Source organism: Neopsephotus bourkii, unplaced genomic scaffold (assembly GCF_033783945.1).
Source record: "Neopsephotus bourkii isolate Nb327-2 ecotype Australia unplaced genomic scaffold, CSIRO-AGI_Nbou_v1 NB_1471, whole genome shotgun sequence".
Lineage (NCBI taxonomy): Eukaryota > Metazoa > Chordata > Aves > Psittaciformes > Psittacidae > Neopsephotus > Neopsephotus bourkii.
In genome coordinates this window covers 577,776-595,584 of record NW_026901947.1, presented here as the reverse complement: position 1 = coordinate 595,584, position 17,809 = coordinate 577,776, and the positions used below count along the sequence as shown (strand labels likewise).

At 45.8% G+C, this 17,809-nt stretch overlaps 1 protein-coding gene across 2 annotated transcripts; it reads left to right on the top strand.

Annotated features, from left to right (window-relative positions):
* Window positions 1-2,746: 2,746 nt before the first annotated feature.
* On the top strand, window positions 2,747-17,809 carry LOC133220719 (uncharacterized). Of its 2 annotated transcripts, none has more exons than XM_061369013.1 (6): window positions 2,747-3,169; window positions 11,980-12,447; window positions 14,963-15,103; window positions 15,505-15,573; window positions 16,092-16,182; window positions 16,509-17,809. In XM_061369013.1, exons 1-6 carry the CDS (start codon window positions 3,115-3,117, stop codon window positions 16,714-16,716), a joined length of 1,032 nt encoding a protein of 343 aa, XP_061224997.1. In that variant the 5' UTR covers window positions 2,747-3,114; the 3' UTR covers window positions 16,717-17,809. The 2 variants fall into 2 exon arrangements, with proteins under 2 accessions (XP_061224997.1, XP_061224996.1); XM_061369012.1 differs by having other exon boundaries at window positions 2,752-3,169; window positions 11,977-12,447.

Genomic DNA, 17,809 nt, shown 5'->3' with positions numbered 1-17,809 from the left:
GAGGGAACCCTTGGGAGATGCCTGCAATAGCAGTGAGATAGAGGTGAGATAGCTTGAAGGCTTTCACCTTCATATGGAATCTGTGACCCAGAGACCTACCATGAGGTCCAGGTAGGTCCTCAAGGGGGTGCTTCAGGCTTTGCATGGGTTCAGCCAACTGCCTGCCAGGGTGAGGGGTCCTGGGTAATTTATCTCATTCCTGCCCCCGTGGGAATTCTTGTGGCAAATACGTACCCAAAGTGGGAGATGAGGCTCTCAGGCAGGCTGAGGGCATCTGCTCTGGGCTAGCCACAGTTTCAGCCTGCCGCTCACATTGTAGCATGGCTGCAAGGACCACATCTAACCCAGGCATCCCTGGAGAAGCTGCTTTACCCAAAACCAGCTCCACTTCCCCATTATGGGAGAATTTTGGTATGTAAAAATCTCTTTCTCCTTTTGCATTCCTTCTAGGAGACACAGGATCTTTACTGTGGCTATTTTCCTAAATATTTGATGCCAAGTGCTTCTCTATGATCAAAGGTTTCACTGCAGAGACAACCCCAAGATGGCCAGAACACTCAGCCTGCCTCAGCTTTGACCAGGGCAATGAAAGCCCATCTTCAAGGCAAATGTAGATGGAAGGATGAGTGGTGATTAGTGCCGGCCCGCAGCCAGAGGGATGTGGAAGGGGTCTTACCAACAAAATTCAGCCTGGCCCATAAGCAAGACAGACTTCCCTGGGTTTTCAGAAATCACCCTGCATGGCTGAAGCTGTTCCTTTCACAAGCACTTTGAAGCAGTGGAAAAAGGCCAGACAGCTGAAAAGAAAGCTAATGAGGATTTGTGCCTTGCCCAAATGAGGTTACCCAGGGAGAGAGGAAGATTTCATCTCTAAAACACTGAACAGATGGAGAACCCCCCAGAGTCCCAGCCTTCCTCACCCCAGGGACCTGTTGCCATCCTCATCCTCATGACACTGAGGGTACAGGGTTGAGCTCAGATTTTAAGCACTGCTGATGTCCTGTGTGTCATACAATACCTTGATGGCTTAAAGGCTGGGATGTGTGTGTTATTCCTGAGCATCCCACAAGCTTTAGGCTAGCAAAATATTTGTCTCTGCTTGTTCTTTGAGTTTCTGTGTGCCTGAAAGCGCTGCTTAACAGACCTGACTGAATTTGCATGCCTGGTGAGTGATCCGTGTGCTTGAAGACATGGTGGGTAATGCCACGACCCCATCAGGTGGTGAAGTTTCATTTAACCACTTCACTCTGGTTAAATTCACCAGGAGCCACAAAATGATGAGAAAAACCAATGCATCCATCAAACTGACGACGGAGCCAGGAACAAGGCTGCTCTATGGGACTCAGGTCACCAAGGACTAATCAACATGGAAATTACGTGACTGAGAGCCAGCAATTATGGGACTACTCTGCTTCATGTGGGAGAGATCACAGCTGGAAAGTAGCTTGCTCTCTTCTAGGTGCAGCCCAGGAAAAGCTGTGGAAATGATTTGAAGAAAGCATTCCTACACGAGGCTATAGCACACCATAAGCAAGCCAATGCATCATGGAAGAATGAACTTTAAGGCTACAGAGCAATATTATATGCAACTATTTTCTTGCATATATAAGAAATAAGACCAAAGTGGTGTCTGAAACCCTGAAAATCTCAGTGGCTGGTGTTTGATGGATTCATTTTGGTCTGTGCTGACACATCATTTTTAGACTGACCACTTTGCACCAGGGCTTAAATATGGCATCAGTTCTGGGTTAGGCTCTCCTCAGTCCAGTGCTGGTGGGGGTTTCAGTGGCAGCCTGAACATCCTATATCTCATTAAAAGATTGCAAAATCCAAAAAACCAGGATTTGCCTTTGGATTTGGTGTTAAGTTGCATGTCTGGATGGAGCACATCTGGCTGGCACTGGGGGTGACAAGGGATGCCACAGCACAGAACCTAGCTGCTTCCCTTGCTGTCCACCACCACCATGGCCTGAGGTGCTGGACCAGAGCTCTGCTCCATTTGGAGATCTGCTCCTTATAGAGATGTGCAGGTCTCTGGTTGGAGCATCTTCTTAGCAAGATTATAACTCTGGCTTCCCCTTTCTCTGTTTCACAGCCTTTGCTGCTGTCTCTCAAGGCGGGATGTGTGGTTTTCATAGAATCACAGTATGGTTTGGGTTGGAAGGGACCTTAAAGCTCATCCAGTTCCAACCCCTGATAACGGGCAGGGACACCTTCCACTAGAGCAGGTTGCTCCAAGCCCTGTCCAACCTGGCCTTGAACACTGCCAGGGATGGGGCAGCCACAGCTTCCCTGGGCACCCTGTGCCAGCGCCTCAACACCCTCACAGGGAACAATTCCTTCCTTTTATCTAATCTAAATCTCTCCTGTTGAAGTTTTAACCCATTACTCCTTGTCCTGTTGCTTTCCCCTGTGCAGAGCCAAAACTGATGCATAAAAGCCAAACTCGACCCAAGCAACCTCCGGGGTGATCATCAGAGCAGACCCACAGCAGGACTTTGCTCCATAGCCAGGACCTCAGCTTCTCCTTCCATCACCTTCCAACCCAGGACCCGTGCAGCCAGTTTGTGAGGCTTTATCTCCACCACGATGTATAACGGGGCTTCAACTCATCTTGGCTGCGATAGTTGTCCCCAAAGAGAAAACAACCCCATGTGACAGCACGGCCAAGCGCTGGGTTGCAGCACACACACATCCCACGCCCCTCTGGGCACTCCTGACGAACTTTGCCTTTCCCTGCCAGGCCAGCCCCGCATCCTCCTCTGCTCCCAGCCCTGGTGAAGGCAGCCCGCCAGCCTGCTTGGCATTCGGCTCTCACTGCTGGGAGAAACACAGCTGCTAAGGAGCTGACTTCAGTGGCTGCGAGCATCTCGGTCCAGGGTCCCCCCCATCCTGGCTCGTCATATGATTTCTCCAAAGGGATAACCGCTGAGCGGGACTGCGTCTCCAAGCTGATCCTTTGCTGATAAGCCAGCTGCCAAGTCTCCAGCGCTAAGACAAAAGAGTTTTTCTCTTCCCAGCAGGTTTTTGTGCTGTGGATGACAGAGGCTGCCTGGCACTCCACGTTGACTAGAGGCTACAGGGGCTCCTTCCCCCCTGCTGTGCTGGCAGATCATGGAGCTTTTCAGGCTGAGCCTAGGATGTATTTGCCTCCTTCCTTGGCTTGAGGGTAAGTTTCTCCTTCTTTGGGGTAGCTGGAAAGTTGGAAGTGAACTTCCTCTCTGGTTTTAACCTGCTCTGCTGCTGAAGTGTTGCTTGGGCTGCAAAGGTCTGAACCCACCAAGCTGTAAATGTGCCTCTGGGCACATTTCAAGGCAGCTTTTGAAATGGAATTAAACACAGGGGTACAGGAGATTGAGGGACAGCCTGGCAAGGTGCTGGGATGGTTTGGCCAGGGACACCGTGGCATCATGCTGGCTGCTTTTATAAAGTGCTTTTATACTGCTAAGAGTAGTGGATGAATAAACCTGGTCTGGGAGTGAAACAGGCACCAAGTGACCTCTCAAGGAGCACTCTGTTTGCTCCCTGCTCCTTCCTGGCAGAGGTGAGTGGGCTCAGGGTGTGCTGGCAGCATAGGAGAGGGTGGGAAGGGGAGCAGGACCTCATTGCTTTAGTCTTGCTCCTGTGCCAGTTGGCTGTAGTGGGATGTGATGGGGAGCTGCAGAGTCTGCACCACTCATTTTGATGGAGCAAACCTGGTAGTGGCTCATGTTAACATTCAGCTGCTTGCTGAGGTTGCTCAAATCCTGTATCCTGCCTGTGCACAGGAGTATTTTGAATCAAACCCCCCTTGGCTTTGACATGCATGGGTAGATGAGGAAAGCAGAAGTCCTGCCGAGCATCATCCTGTGGAGCTGGAGCAGTGCTACCCAGGAACAGCTACACCTCCCATGGTCCCACCCATCCCATCAGGGGCACTGGGTCTGTTTTCTTTGTTATATTTCTATATGATATATATATTAGATATATCTACTCTACATTTATATTTGTTTTCTTTAAAAATGGGCAAAGCCCCTGAGTTAAGAAACAATCCCTTTTTATTTCACCCTTATGCCTGAGATGCCAGGTTGAAAGGGACTCATTGGAATAAATCCCTGAAGGCTCATCCAGTCCCTGCATCTTCAAGGAGGACAGCCACGCAGTTTTACAGGTTACCTACTCAGAGCTTATCAAGCTTCCCTAGACCAGAAGACTGCACCTATTTGGGCTGCACAGCTAGGATGGTTATTCCTTAAAGACAGACCTCAGACTGAGCTGCTTTCCATTCCCTGCTCCACGACCTTTAAGTGCGTGCTCCCTGAGCTGCTTTGAGCAGCCAGCCCTCAGTTGACCTGCAGCACAGTCAAAGGAGAGGTTGGTTTTGCTCCTACAGATTTAAGTTTTGCTCCATCTGCTGCTGTTTTTTGTACCCCAAATCTACCCCAAAGTAAATCCAGTGAGTTGAATCTCAACTTTTTAAAGCCCCAAGACTGAGAATGGCACTGTATTAATGAGCCACGAAGATACATCTGCATCTTTTAAAAGTTACAGATCCATTTAGGACCTTAAGGAGATACCATTGTAGGATGCCAGGAGAGCAGAACAGCCTTCAGGGTTTTGCTCTTTCTCTTGCTTTAATACAGACCTTGTCCAGTGTTGGAAGAAAGTGGTTCTTTTACTCCTGCCATACAACAGGAGCCCCATCTCTATGTTCTGTTATCACATTAAGCATCTCCCTTATGAGGAAAGACTGAGGGAGCTGGGTCTCTATAGTTTGGAGGAGACTGAGGGGTGACCTTATTAGTGTATATAAATATATAAAGGGGGAGTGTCACGAGGATGGAGCCAGGCTCTTCTCAGTGGCAAACAATGATAGGACAAGGGGCAATGGGTGCAAACTGGAACACAAGAGGCTCCACTTAAACTTGAGAAGAAACTTCTTCTCAGTGAGGGTGATGGAACACTGGAACAGGCTGCCCAGGGGGGTTGTGGAGTCTCCTTCTCTGGAGACATTCAAAACCCACCTGGACACGTTCCTGTGTAACCTTATCTAGGTGTTCCTGCTCCGGCAGGGGGATTGGACTAGATGGTCTTTTGAGGTCCCTTCCAATCTCTAACATACTGTGATACTGTGACCACAGGACATTTCCTTTCCACTGAAATGCTTTTGGTGCAATCACACAATCAGCCGCTGTATTTAAGTCAGACCACTAACAAAAATACAACTGTTTTGCAAGTATCTTCCCAACACCTGGCAGTGCTCAAAGCAAGCTCAAAGAGCAGAGAGCAAACACGTTCTTGTTTGGGGCTGATCTCTTTCAGCAGCAGCCTCTCCCCATCCCATCCTGCTGGGGCTGGTGGGTTTTAAGGCTGCCAGCCAGCGGGACAGAGGTGATTGCTCTTGACAGGCCTTGAAGGGTTCAGTTCCCTGCTGGAAACAAAATCCTGGAATTGCCTGTGCTGGTCCTGACAGTGATTTCTTTGGAAAGTCCCTGCAAGCAGGGAGGGAGCTGAGGGGTTTTCTTAAGAAATCAGGCCTAATGGTAACACAGTGAGGTACGACGGGCGGTGGGAAGCTGGGCACCAGCAGCATCTCTGCATAGACAAGCAGAAAGAAAACTGCTGAAATAATACCACATTTAACACTGCCCCTCGATTCTCATGCACTAACTGTGAGGCTGGTGATGGCTCTGCTTGGCATCCTGTCCTGATCCCATATCCCAGGGACCACTCTCTTTCCTCCCAAGCCTATGTATGTGCAGTGCTGGCTGCTCCCTGCTCTCCTAAGGCAACCCCAAGCATTTTGCATTGCAGAGGCAGAAAGGCTGAGCTTATCTGGGACTTTTCTTCTCCCTATACTTTTCCAGCCTCCAGCTATTTTCTGCTGGAGGGATTTCCTGATGCTGGTATGTTTAACTCTTCATTAGCTATCAGATCTCCTCCCTCCACTTGTGCAGGCTCTCCCTCCTGGCAGCAAAGATACACAGGTGTTGGGTGCAGTCACCTCCTGCACACCATGAGACTTCCCTTGGTGCCCCTTGTCCCATCTGGGGTCAGTCCTTGACCAGTCAGCCCCTACTCATCCTCTCCAGACCTCTCTGGATTTTATAAACCTCCATCATACCTCCCCAGGGTCTGGTTTTCCCCACAAGCATCATCATCAACCTCCCCTGCTCCCCATCATTTACCCACATACTTTTCCATGCCAAAGCCTTTCTTCCTTTCCTATGGCTGTTCTGCTCCCTTGAAGGCCTTTGCTGAGACGCTTCGTGAAAAGTGGACCTTGCAGTAACATGGGAAGCTTTGTTGGTCAGACAAAAGGAAGATACTCTTAAGAAAGCAGCAGTGGTTAGGAAGAAACACAGCCCAGTGTGGTTGCCAGGAGCAGTAGCTGAAAACTGTTCTTGGAGAGACATGTTACTGGAAAATAATGAGTGCAGACCAACAGGTATTTGCAAGGAGGTACTTGCACTGACAGGCTGTTTGACAGCTAATTACTGCTGGTTACCAGTAGGCTTTGTTGACTTCTCTATCAAAATGACACAGCTTGATAAGAAGAAGTGGTGCAGATTGTGCTCCCATAAACCCAGAGATCCCAGTTGCCAGGTAGCTGCTCACCCAGCTCCAGCTCTGCCCATTCTGATGGGCCTGATGGGCAGGCAGGCACATGTTTGCTCACCACCAGGGACTCAGCCTGCTCTACTCAGCATCACCCTCTCCAGGGGTAGGTTGGCCACTGACTGTCATGGATGTTTATGACTGTAAACTTTACATTCAAGTAAGTATAGCTGTAGGCTGAGGGAGGACCAGTGCAAAATAAAGCTAAGGTTGGTTCCAGTCAACAGCCTGTTTGCAAAAATCCCTAAACTAATCTCACCTCCTGCCATGCTGATCTTGGGTATAAATGCAGGAGAGCCATCTCTGAGAGCTCACTATGGGCTGTGGGGTGTCCCTACAAAAGGTGCTGTGACTGCTGCAGATCCATGCCTGCCTTTGAGGACAGGTAGAGGCAGGAAAAGGTAAATTCCTGACTGTGACTCAGCTGTCATCTTACAGAAAACACCTGCTTGGCAAGAGAATTTGTGCTAATTAAAGGATTTTTCCAAGAGTTAGGAACCAGGGAGGGCGAAGACGGCCACAGGTGAGGTTCCCAGGTGACCCGGAGTGTTTTGGGAACCTCTGCTTATACAGCTCTAACTTACCCCTCCCCTCCACAGAGTCTTTAGAGGGAGCAACCCCTCCCCAAGCGATTTGCAAATGGCTTTGATCAAGCCATCACAGGCACTGCTTAGAAACAGCAGGAACTTTCCAGCCAGACTGGGATTACTGGTAACCAAGGCTTTCCTGGTGGCATTACCTTAATTAGGAACGTTGCATGGGTTTTGCTTCTAATCCTATGAGGAACGGCATGTCCCATGGGTGCCCATGCTGTGGAGAAGCAGGGGGCTATGTTTGCTTGCTTTTCTGGTAACGAGACAGAGTGGCAGTATCATAGGACAAATGAGCTGGCATCAAGTGCCTTTGCTAGAAATTGTTTATTTTGTTCCTAAAAATATGAAGAGGCCAAAATGTTCAAACATGAGGAGCTCAAAGCAGGCATCTACTCAGGCTCTCTGGGTAGGGCTGGCATTTTCTAGAGACACTGAGTCCCATCCCCAGGGAGCACACTGGATGTTCTGCTTGCTCCAGGTTAATGTTCCTAATGTTATTAGGGCTGATGGCCTCTGCAGGGCTACCGGACAATGGGACGTGGCAGTGTTGTGACAAAAAAGACATTTTGCTTCCTGAGCAAGGTTTCTTGATGTCTAATGTGCATCCCAAAGTAATTTCACTCCAGCTTTGTGGGTCTACCCCTTATGACTGTTTGGAGCATGTGCAATGATTGCTGCTGGTTACCTGAATTTAATCATAAGTTGCTCACTTAGCAGGTTCTTAACCTCAGGAAAGAAATAAAGTATAGGTAGAGGATGGTGAACCTGTGTGATTGACACAGGTTCACATCTGGGATGGCAAGGATCGTGCAGAACACCACAAGGAAACTCCTGTTCTTGACGGCCATCTTTACAGAGAGCTCAATGTCACTATTGGTAGGGAAGACACTCAGACCACAGTTCAGAGTAGAAGGATATGGCTCCAGCTTTGCTGTCACCCTTGCATGTAATGTTGAACCAAGGAAAGTTTAGTTATACCTCTGTTCCCAAGCTGTAAAATGGAAGTTATACTTTTGGACCTGAGGTATGGAGTGAAGACAAAAATCTACTAACAAACTAGGGTCGTATGCTACTGAGAAGCTATACAAATCTCAAAGTAAAGTGCTTCAGCTGCAGTGTTAAGGCTCCTCAGCTCACATGTATTCCCATGGCAGATGAGCTGCCTGGACCTTCAGTGCAATGAGTTTCTGCAAACTGAGACCTGCATAAAACCAAGAAAGCTGGTAGAAAGGGGCAGCTCTAAAGTGCAACAGGCTAGTAGACAACATGGGGGCATTCAATGCTTGCTAACATGCAGATAGCATGGCAGTCTTTTAGAGGGGAACATATATACCACCAGGGACTGTACACAGAGAGCAAAACATAGATCTGCTGCCTGGATTAAACAGCAATGCTCTTCAAAATTTAATATAAAATTTAAACTTTCAAATGTGCAATCACTGTCAAGCAAGAAAAAGAAAAAACAGCAATGATACAGCATTTTAATATCAAAACCCATAATAAAACATATGAGAAAAAGATTTAGAGGAGCACCCTAGAGGGAGCATAAAAAAAACTAGCAAGTGAAGTTTTTAAACATAACTGAAGAACTTGGTGGGGATAAGGAGGCAGATAAATAACTGGCATTTATGTAAGAAGGACAACCAAAGCAGGGCATTGTAGAAAGGCTGAGTGGATTAATTGCTTTCAGCGCTCACTTCAGACGTGGTCCTCACACAGCAGTCATTCTGCATTCTGAAGAGTTATCTAACAAAACTGCCAATAGAGGAAGTTTTAGGGGGGAAAAAAAAGAGATAAATAATATGTGGCATATTACCAGCCCAGATGGCATTCATACTGAGTTACAGGAAACTAAAGATGACAAGTCTTAAACTTCTAAAGAGTATGGAAACTTACTTAAAATAACCTCAGCGCAAAGGACCGCATTACATCAATTGCACCCCTCTTCAGAGGGATCCTTGCAGAGCATGGGGGAACAAACGCAGGTCACTAGGTTTGATTTTGGCATCAGGCAAGCCCATAGAAACAAAGAACAGAATTTGCAGACAGACAGATAAAAGTGTGTTCAGCTTTTGTAGTAGGAATATCTGATATCTGCGATGGCATCGATGAGCATATAAATGTGGTGACCTGATCTAGAACTTGTGCTTGTGTTTGCAAAAGGCTTTTGATAAGATTGTTCCACCAATGCCCTTAAGAAACTCTGTTCTCATGGAGTAAGAGAGAGACTTAACCCATAGGCTGGAACAAAGAGGTGAAGAAAGTTAACAATGACAGCAGAGTAAAGGTATAAGCAAGTGCCAACAAAGATCAAAAGGAATGAATAATGAAGTAATAAAGTTTGCTGATGGAACAAAATTATTAAGGATAATAAAACCTTAAGCTGACTGTGCAAAGCTGCAGAAAGAGGTCAAGATACAGACTGAGCAACAAAGTGGGTTTTGAACTTCAGAGTTGAAAAATACAATATACTGTACATGGGCAAAGTCATGCCCCATCCCTGGCAGTGTCCAAGGCCAGGTTGGACAGGGCTTGGGGCAACCTGCTCTAGTGGAAGGTGTCCCTGCCCATGGCAGGGGGTTGGAACTGGATGAGCTTTAAGGTCCCTTCCAACCCAAACCAGTCTGTGATTATATGAGTCCATGATTTTAATCACAAATGCCCAGCAGTGCTCTTTTAACTAGTTGAAACATTTTAGGAAGGAGGCACTGGTATCCTTGCTTTGTTGAGTGAGCTCTTTTCTTTTCTGATTCTTATCCTCTTCAGCTATCAGCAAATGCTAATGCTCAGTGCTGGAGACAGGATACCGGGCTTAGCAGATATTTTATCTGACCCAGCACAGTTCTCATGTTCCACTGTTACATTTCTATACAGCTCTCAAATCATCACTTTGGAAATGGTTTTCTCCCACTTAAGACAGAACAAAGAAGTGAGACTCCTGGATTACAAATCCTAGAAAAAACATTGTTGGGGGATAGTATTCACCCCTTTGAATTTTCTAAAGATCATGGGAAATTATATATGGGACATTTCTCCTGCCTTTGGAAACTGGCAGAAACTCAAGCCCAACATTCATTAAACATCTTCCCTCCATCCAGTCCTCAGTAAGGGGTAAAAAGGACAGGACTCTCGAGTTGTCCACAGATCTCCCAGGAATTTAATTTCCACTTAGGCAGGAACACAGTTTTGGCAGGAATTGTCTGGATTAGTGGCTATTACAGGTCTATAGAACTCATATCCCAGCGCAGACACATCCATCCTCATCTCCGAGCTGACGCAGGAGATGTACAGCAGTTTTTGGCTGCTTCCCCCCATGCATTCATGCTGATCAAACAGCCCTGAGCTGTTTCTGATTTAACAACCCACAAGCACTATTAATCTAGCAGACCCCCAGAATTTCCTGAGAGAAAACATAAGGGCTCTTTTAAGCTATTGTTCATACCCTCAGGATTGTGTACTGGCTCCTGTTTACATTGTCATTAGTTTTTTCAGGTACTGAGCCAAATATTTGCTGCCAGGGCAAAGTATTGTTCTTTGCTTTGGGAGGGGAAACTCTACAGAAATAGTTGTTTAGATAAACATCAGTGTTCTTATCTACCATCACTTTTCAGTCTCCTCTTATTCTTTATACTCAATACCGTATGCTGATGGGGCTATTATAACTGTAGCTCCTGGAGAAAACAGGGGAAAAAAGCATTGCAAAAGCTGGAGTTACCATGAATTAAGTAAAATTAAAATATTTCTAAGAATGTCCAGAAACTTTAAACTTGTATTTCCAGCCCACTATCTTAGGCATAAAATCACAGTGACAGATGGATTAGCATTTAACATTTTGCTCAGGATGTTCACAGGCCACACCTGAAGATTTTGCACTGAAAATGGAGTCAGCTGTCCAACTAACAGGATAATATCCATCCTAAATCATCAGAGATGCTGGGATCCATTGCTATTAAAAGCAATAAGCAATTTCAGAGAATGCTTCAAAATGTGTGTCTGTTGTGAGGCAGCTGTAATGTCTTTCTCTTGAAAAGGGATCCTTAAAAATGGTACCTTCATGCCTGAGGAGCACAGAACAATGTCAACTAAACCCATGTTTATTTCAATACTTACATGATTTGTGTCATAGAATCATAGAATAGTTAGGGTTGGAAAGGACCTTAAGATAATCTAGTTCCACCCCCCCTGCCATGGACAGGGACACCTCACACTAAACCATGTCACCCAAGTACTTCCAGACATCTGATAGGGTATGGTTTTATCTCAGTTGCTTTAATATCACCAGAAGCCATTTAATGAAAACAGTGGCCCAAGGTGGCCTAACTTGTCCCAGATGAATTGCACCTGGGGAACCCAGGGGTTTCAGTTGAGTTTTTTAATAAGAAAGATTTGATCCAAATAGGGACAAAAAAACCCTAAACCATCCAGTTCTTTTGCAGGTAGGAGAGGATGGGATGCCTATTTAAAGCAGTTGAAATATTGAATTCAATCTATATAGGCAGACATTTTGTAACGATATGACTTTCCAAGAACAGTGAGATTTTTTCCCCATTAATTACTTATGTCATTTCTGTTTTTTTCTATAATTTCTATGCTCCTGGCTATTTGCATGCCCTGCATTTTAAAGAAATGTCATTCTGGGGAATTAGGAAGCTGAGGCAACTGTTTATCTAGGTATATCTATCCAGAAAGGATTGGTGGGTTATGCTTCCCCTTCCCCATGGCATATATAATGTCTGGTGCTCTGAAGACATGCACAGTACTGAACCGTGCTCTGATTGTACTGCAGTAGCAGAGGGACAAGGCTTTCTCATAAGGAACACTCAGCTGGAAAAGTGCATTTGCGTCTCCCATCACAAGCCCAACAGCATCAACCTGACTGACTGCAAGGAGCAATCCCAGCAGCAGCAGTGGAGCTGGGACCCCAATGCCGGGATCATTGTCAGCCTTCAAACGAAGCAGTGCTTGTCGGCCCACAAGACACATGAGCATGCTCTGGTGAAGCTGGAGCCCTGCGGGGACTGGGAACGCCAAGCGTGGTCCTGCAGCAGGAAGGGACATTTGACTCTGCAGAGCTTGCGCTTCCACCTCAGCACCAATGAAGGAGGACACAAGGTCTTTGTCTCGAGGAAAAAGGACAAATTCAGCAGGTGGAAGACGTTAGCAGAGGAAACCATCTGTGCTGCTGCCCAGACAGCAGCTCCGAGGCACAGCACACCAGCACAACAAGCTGCAGACTTGCGTGTGTGGATCCATAAAAGTAAGATGAGGTAGATGTAGCATTAGACAACACCTAACCTTACATGTCATCCAAGCCACCTAACACTTGGCTTGCATCCATCATTCTAACTTATGTTCACTTCAGCCCCATACAGAGAGATACCAAATGACTCCAAATCAGCCTAGCTACTTGGTGCCACTGTTTTCCAGTAGTTACTGTTCAGTGTTTTCCAGAAAGTATGCAACACCTCACGGGATCGGGTCTCTAAACCCCAGCTGCATTTCTAATGACAGGCAAAAGTCATTTTTCCAGAACTATTTTGGAAAGTTCATCTGAATCAATGCCCAGAGCTAAGAATAGTTGAAATCGTGTGAGCCTCCCCCATCCAAAACAACCAAGAAAGTTTCATAAAGCCTCATAAATCTTAGAAGGGCTTTTGGTACTTCGTACTTTGGAATGTCATTTTCGGTACCATGAAAACTGGAGGCACCTCTTTTAAACTTGTATGAATTACTGAGCAGCAGCTATATTTGTAATGAGAAATTGTTGCTCCAGTTTCTAAGCAACACATTACAGTTACCTCCTGTCAGAACCCAACAGAGCACTTACCGCTAATGAAACCACAGTTCTAACCCTCATCACATGCTTTCATGATACTCCAAAGTGAACCTTGTTGCTGGTGCCTGATGAAACCGTAAAGAGAATAGTGAACACAGCAAGTAGTGGGAGGTAGTTGAATTGCTGCCCTCCCTTTGCATGAAGAAAACCTAGAACATGAAATCGAAAAGTATAAAAAGTCTGGTTTATATTACCAGTTTTATGGCCTTGGCCTCTACTGAAAAGAATCTAATCTCTGTCTTCATGACTGTTCACTATCTTCTGCCTGTACACAAAAAGGGCAGAAACCCTGGTCCTGCCATAGCATTAGGTGCTGGACACCAGGCTGACAGACATCAGGCATGGCCATCGCACCAAGGTGTGACTGTCACCCTATGTCAGATGCCCCATGATGCTTATTGCCAACCACTGATCATTCATGATCCAGTACGTTTCCCTTTTTCATTTAATCCCTTATGCAAAGGAAGGTGCTTTCAGGACATTGTGAGGTTGTGTGAAGGACTGAGACCTGAAAAATCACACACAATTCTTCCTGTCCCTTCCTCCACTCCAGAGACCAGAAAATATCCGGTATTTTTAATGGTGTTTGTCCACTCTGTAGGTGATGAGATTCCCAAGCTTCCCAGGGAAAATTATTTTCTTTCCATAAAGCTGTTCCTTACCTTAAGGCTTGATGGCCCCAATGAGATTTTCAGCTTTGTAGAAATGAGTAAAGAGAAAATAGAATTAATTTGTTTGACATAAGCAAACGGATTATGAATATAACCTTTTGACTCAGAGGCTGTATCTAATTTGAAATAAAAAGAGCTTTTTTGGCTGCCATGTGCAGATAAGATGGCCTCTTTAATGAGGTTTTTAATTAGCCAACTAGAAGGTTAGCATGTAATTACCACAGTAGTCACAAGTGTTAGTGTTTGTTTAATATGAAGGTAAATACAGCCAATACAAATTAAATACCATAATAAGCTAGTTAAATATAGGCTAGGAAATGCATGGAACATTTAAGATATGGGAAAAGGCATGTGAAAAGGGCGTTTGCATTCCCCAAGGCAATGTCCCTGGCAGCCCAGGGCTGCCACGGAGCCAGGCTCCTCAAATAAGGCTGCAAGGGTAAACACAGAGCAGCCTTTGAATCAGGTTGTGCCAGTTAAGTGTGTCTTGTGCAAACTGGTAATTTTCCTATCAGTCTACTGGAAGGAACCTCTGACTACTCAGTAATGTCAAAGTTCTATGTGTTTGTTTAGGCCTTTCCTACCCAAGTTTCAGTTGACCATCAACAGACAACTTTTACTTTGGTGGGTTATTTGCTCTGTAAGTTACATCTGTGTACCTGTGGATGCTTGTGCCACAGGAAGGCATGGGGTTGGGATAAACAGCAGGGGCCCTGTGCAGACGTGGGTTTCTTGATCATGCCATATGCACAATAGGGATGACAACTGCTGCTACCAGATTTCCCACAACCTAACCTCTAGCTGTAGCTGCTACCCCACTTACCCAACTTCTGCAGCACAACTGGCAAGGCAAAGGATGCCATGGAGCCTTGCAAGAGGTATGGACTACCTACCACCCTTCTGATCCCATTTCTTCATCTGCTGTGTTGGTAATACCTGTGATACATCCACTTGCCTCTTTCCCACATTTCATCCTTTAACAGCTGGTGTTACACTCATACTTTTTAGACCAATAACCTTATTTATCACCAGAAAACAAGATCTGCTTTGGCCATGGATTCCATATTGAAAGCTTCACTTCATCTTTAAAATCTGTAAGAATGGGAGGCCCTGATAGACAGGAAGGTGACTGCTGTCACTGCCACTGTACCACATTGCCTTCACCTTGCAGGATAGAGAACTAAAGCAGCAGGGCTGGGCTCTCTTCCCTTTGGTACAAAAAGTAAATGATAATCACAGACATCTTTGCTTTATTTTTTTACAAGCTAAAACCATTGATTCATCAAAGACCAGTGCTGTGGACAGAGAACCTTCTGTGAGCTTGACTGACCCACCGCTGGCTAACAAACTTAACAGCACAGTGTCTCCTGTGAAGACCAAACAGCCATACCTCCCAGCAAACGAGGGTGAGCACTTTTCTGAATGCGTATGTGAGAACAGCAGGAAGGAAAGTGTGGGTGGCACCCAGAGATTACTCAAGTATTTTCAGTGGTGGTAAGCCCCCGAGTACTTCTGAAGGACTTCCATGTGTACCACTGAATGGTTCAAGGCTTCGCTTTCACACAACACGTTGAGATGTTTTCCCTGGCAGGCAGTTCAGTGATACACTCAGCCTTAACCTGGAGGCACAGCCAGATGTTCTAGCAGCAAAACTTACCTGGTGGCTAGGGAATGCTGAAGAACAAGAAAGTTTCCTCTTCCCTTCCTGCTCTGTACAAAGGGGATCTGTGCAGCTCCAGGAGGAAGTTGGAACCTCCTCCTGTCCAACAGTGGAAGCTGCTAATCTGAGTTTTTCTTCTTCCCTCAGATGTATCCCATAATCATTCGAAAAAGCACCATGGAAATCGAGGGAAAAATGCTGGGGCCAGGCTTGCAGGTAGGTCCAAGGATCAGACAGAGGAGGAAGAGACCAGGTAGATGAGGGTTCATCAGTGCCCCTAACCTCCCACCTGAGGAGGGTGCTCAGTAGGGAACTAGGGCACTAAATTACCTGTCAGAAAAACTCCTTTCAAAGGTTTATTTAATCTTCCCAGGCCTCGAGTAAAAAAGTGAGCAAAACCTTGCAAATCCTTTGTCCCAGCTCACCAGGAGAAATAGATATCCACTAGCAGTGGTGCCTTCCCCCAGCCCTTCTTGTTTTGTATCAGAGAGCTGCAGAGTGCAGAAGCATGAATAGGTATTGTATTCCTAGTAAGAAAACCTTTTTGTGACCGTTTTCAATAGAGGGATGCTGTGAGGTGTTAAACAGCTGTATGATGTTGGTCTCATAGGAAAAGCACTTTTCCTGCTATCAGATAGTCTTCGGGGACACTACAGGTGTTTTTTGTGGCAATCATGGCTATTGCATAAGTATGGGGATAGGTACAGCAATTGTTTTCCATCATATCCTTTCAGGCACCAACTGGAAGACGGCCATGCTGGTCCTCAGTCCCTTGGCATTCATACTGGGATTAATAATATTGACACTCAATGTCCACTACAACAAGTAAGTTGAGATTTAGATAGATCCATCTGACACAGCATTTCAAAACAGAAGTCTTGATCTTGGCACCCTTCCCCATTCAGATAGGTCTGCTCACCCAAGATGTCACCCTTCATGATTTCTCTTCTTTGCCACCCTGTTTCTCCCTCTCACTCAACCCCATCCAAATGCACTCGATAATATTGGCTCCTCCTCTCCTGAACACCTCATGCCATCCCTGAAGGGCAGTTTAGACAATGTGGGTGCTGTGGCTGCTGAACCAGTGGACATGGAGAAGCAACCAAGCGTCAGGCAGATGCAATTACGTACCCTCTTCTCTCTCCTCATAGGAAGAAGAAAATCCTCTCTGCTCTGAAGAGCTCCGCAGCCAACAGCAGCAGAGCTGACTTACGGGAGCCATCCCCCTTACAAAGAGGTCCCCGGACGTACCATCCACCATCTCGCTCCCCTTCCCTGAGGCGTGGAGAGATCCTCATTGAGTGGAAAGATGGGACTGTCACTCCTCTTTTTGATAACGCCAATTATCAAATGGACTAGCTCCAAACCAACAGAGCTGTTGTTCCATGCTGTGTCACCCTTCCCACCAGGAAGAGTGCCACCACTGCCAATCTCCTCCCTAGCCTTGCTGTTTTGACAGGGAGTTGTAAACACTGTTTGGGGATTTTTTTAACACTTGAGAACAATCTCCTTGCACAGCATGAGGTTGAAGCAAGCAGAGCAGATTATTTGGTTCATGTAGACACACGCTGCTTAGCTCTTCCAGAGCTTTTCTAACCCATAACAAAAACCAGATTTAGCTCAATGAAGCCAAAACTCTTGCCAGCTGCAACTCTCCTTTGACCCTAAATTAAGAGTTACTGAGCATATGAGAAACCAAATCTTTGGAAAGAAAGTGTAAACTGAAAAACAGAAGTCCTGATGATCCATAAATCCTTTTTAAGCTAAAACTAGCTGCCAAGAGGCACAGAAGGCTGTCAGTTACTCTGTCAGTGTGAGAACATAACTAATAAGCACTGTCTTCAGGACTCAGAAGATAGAATCTCTTCCAGATATCTGCCAAAATACTATCCTCACTAAGTTGTCAATTAAGTAACAGCAAGTAATTTTTCCAGCTTTATAGGCAGCACTCCATCGTCCTCTCTGCATCACTGCAAGAGTCCTGCTGAGAGAGTACGTATCTCTTGAAATATTTCCATATTTAAGACATATTAGACCTTATTATAGGACACATCTTCTTTCTTTACGTGGAATGACAAGTAGCACCAGTGGTGCTTGTCGGGGATATATTACCCATCCATTTTATACCAGCTGCAGTCTCTGACATCCCGTAGTCATATGGAATAGTCAATGAACAAGATACATTGCTCCCACCAACAGCAGTAACAGTTTTATTCTAGAAAGGAGTAAAGCACTGTTTCCAGCCTTTACACTTCTTGTTTGAGCATACCTGTGACCATCACACTCAATCCTGATCTTCCCTCAGTAAAACTTGCAATGTCTTAGTGCTTTCCTAATACTAATGAATTCATGCTTTCCTTCTCATTGATCTTGTGACTTTGTAAACTGTAATCACAGCTGTAATCATGAATTATGTGGAAAAAGAAATACTAACACCAGGAAATTACAAGCA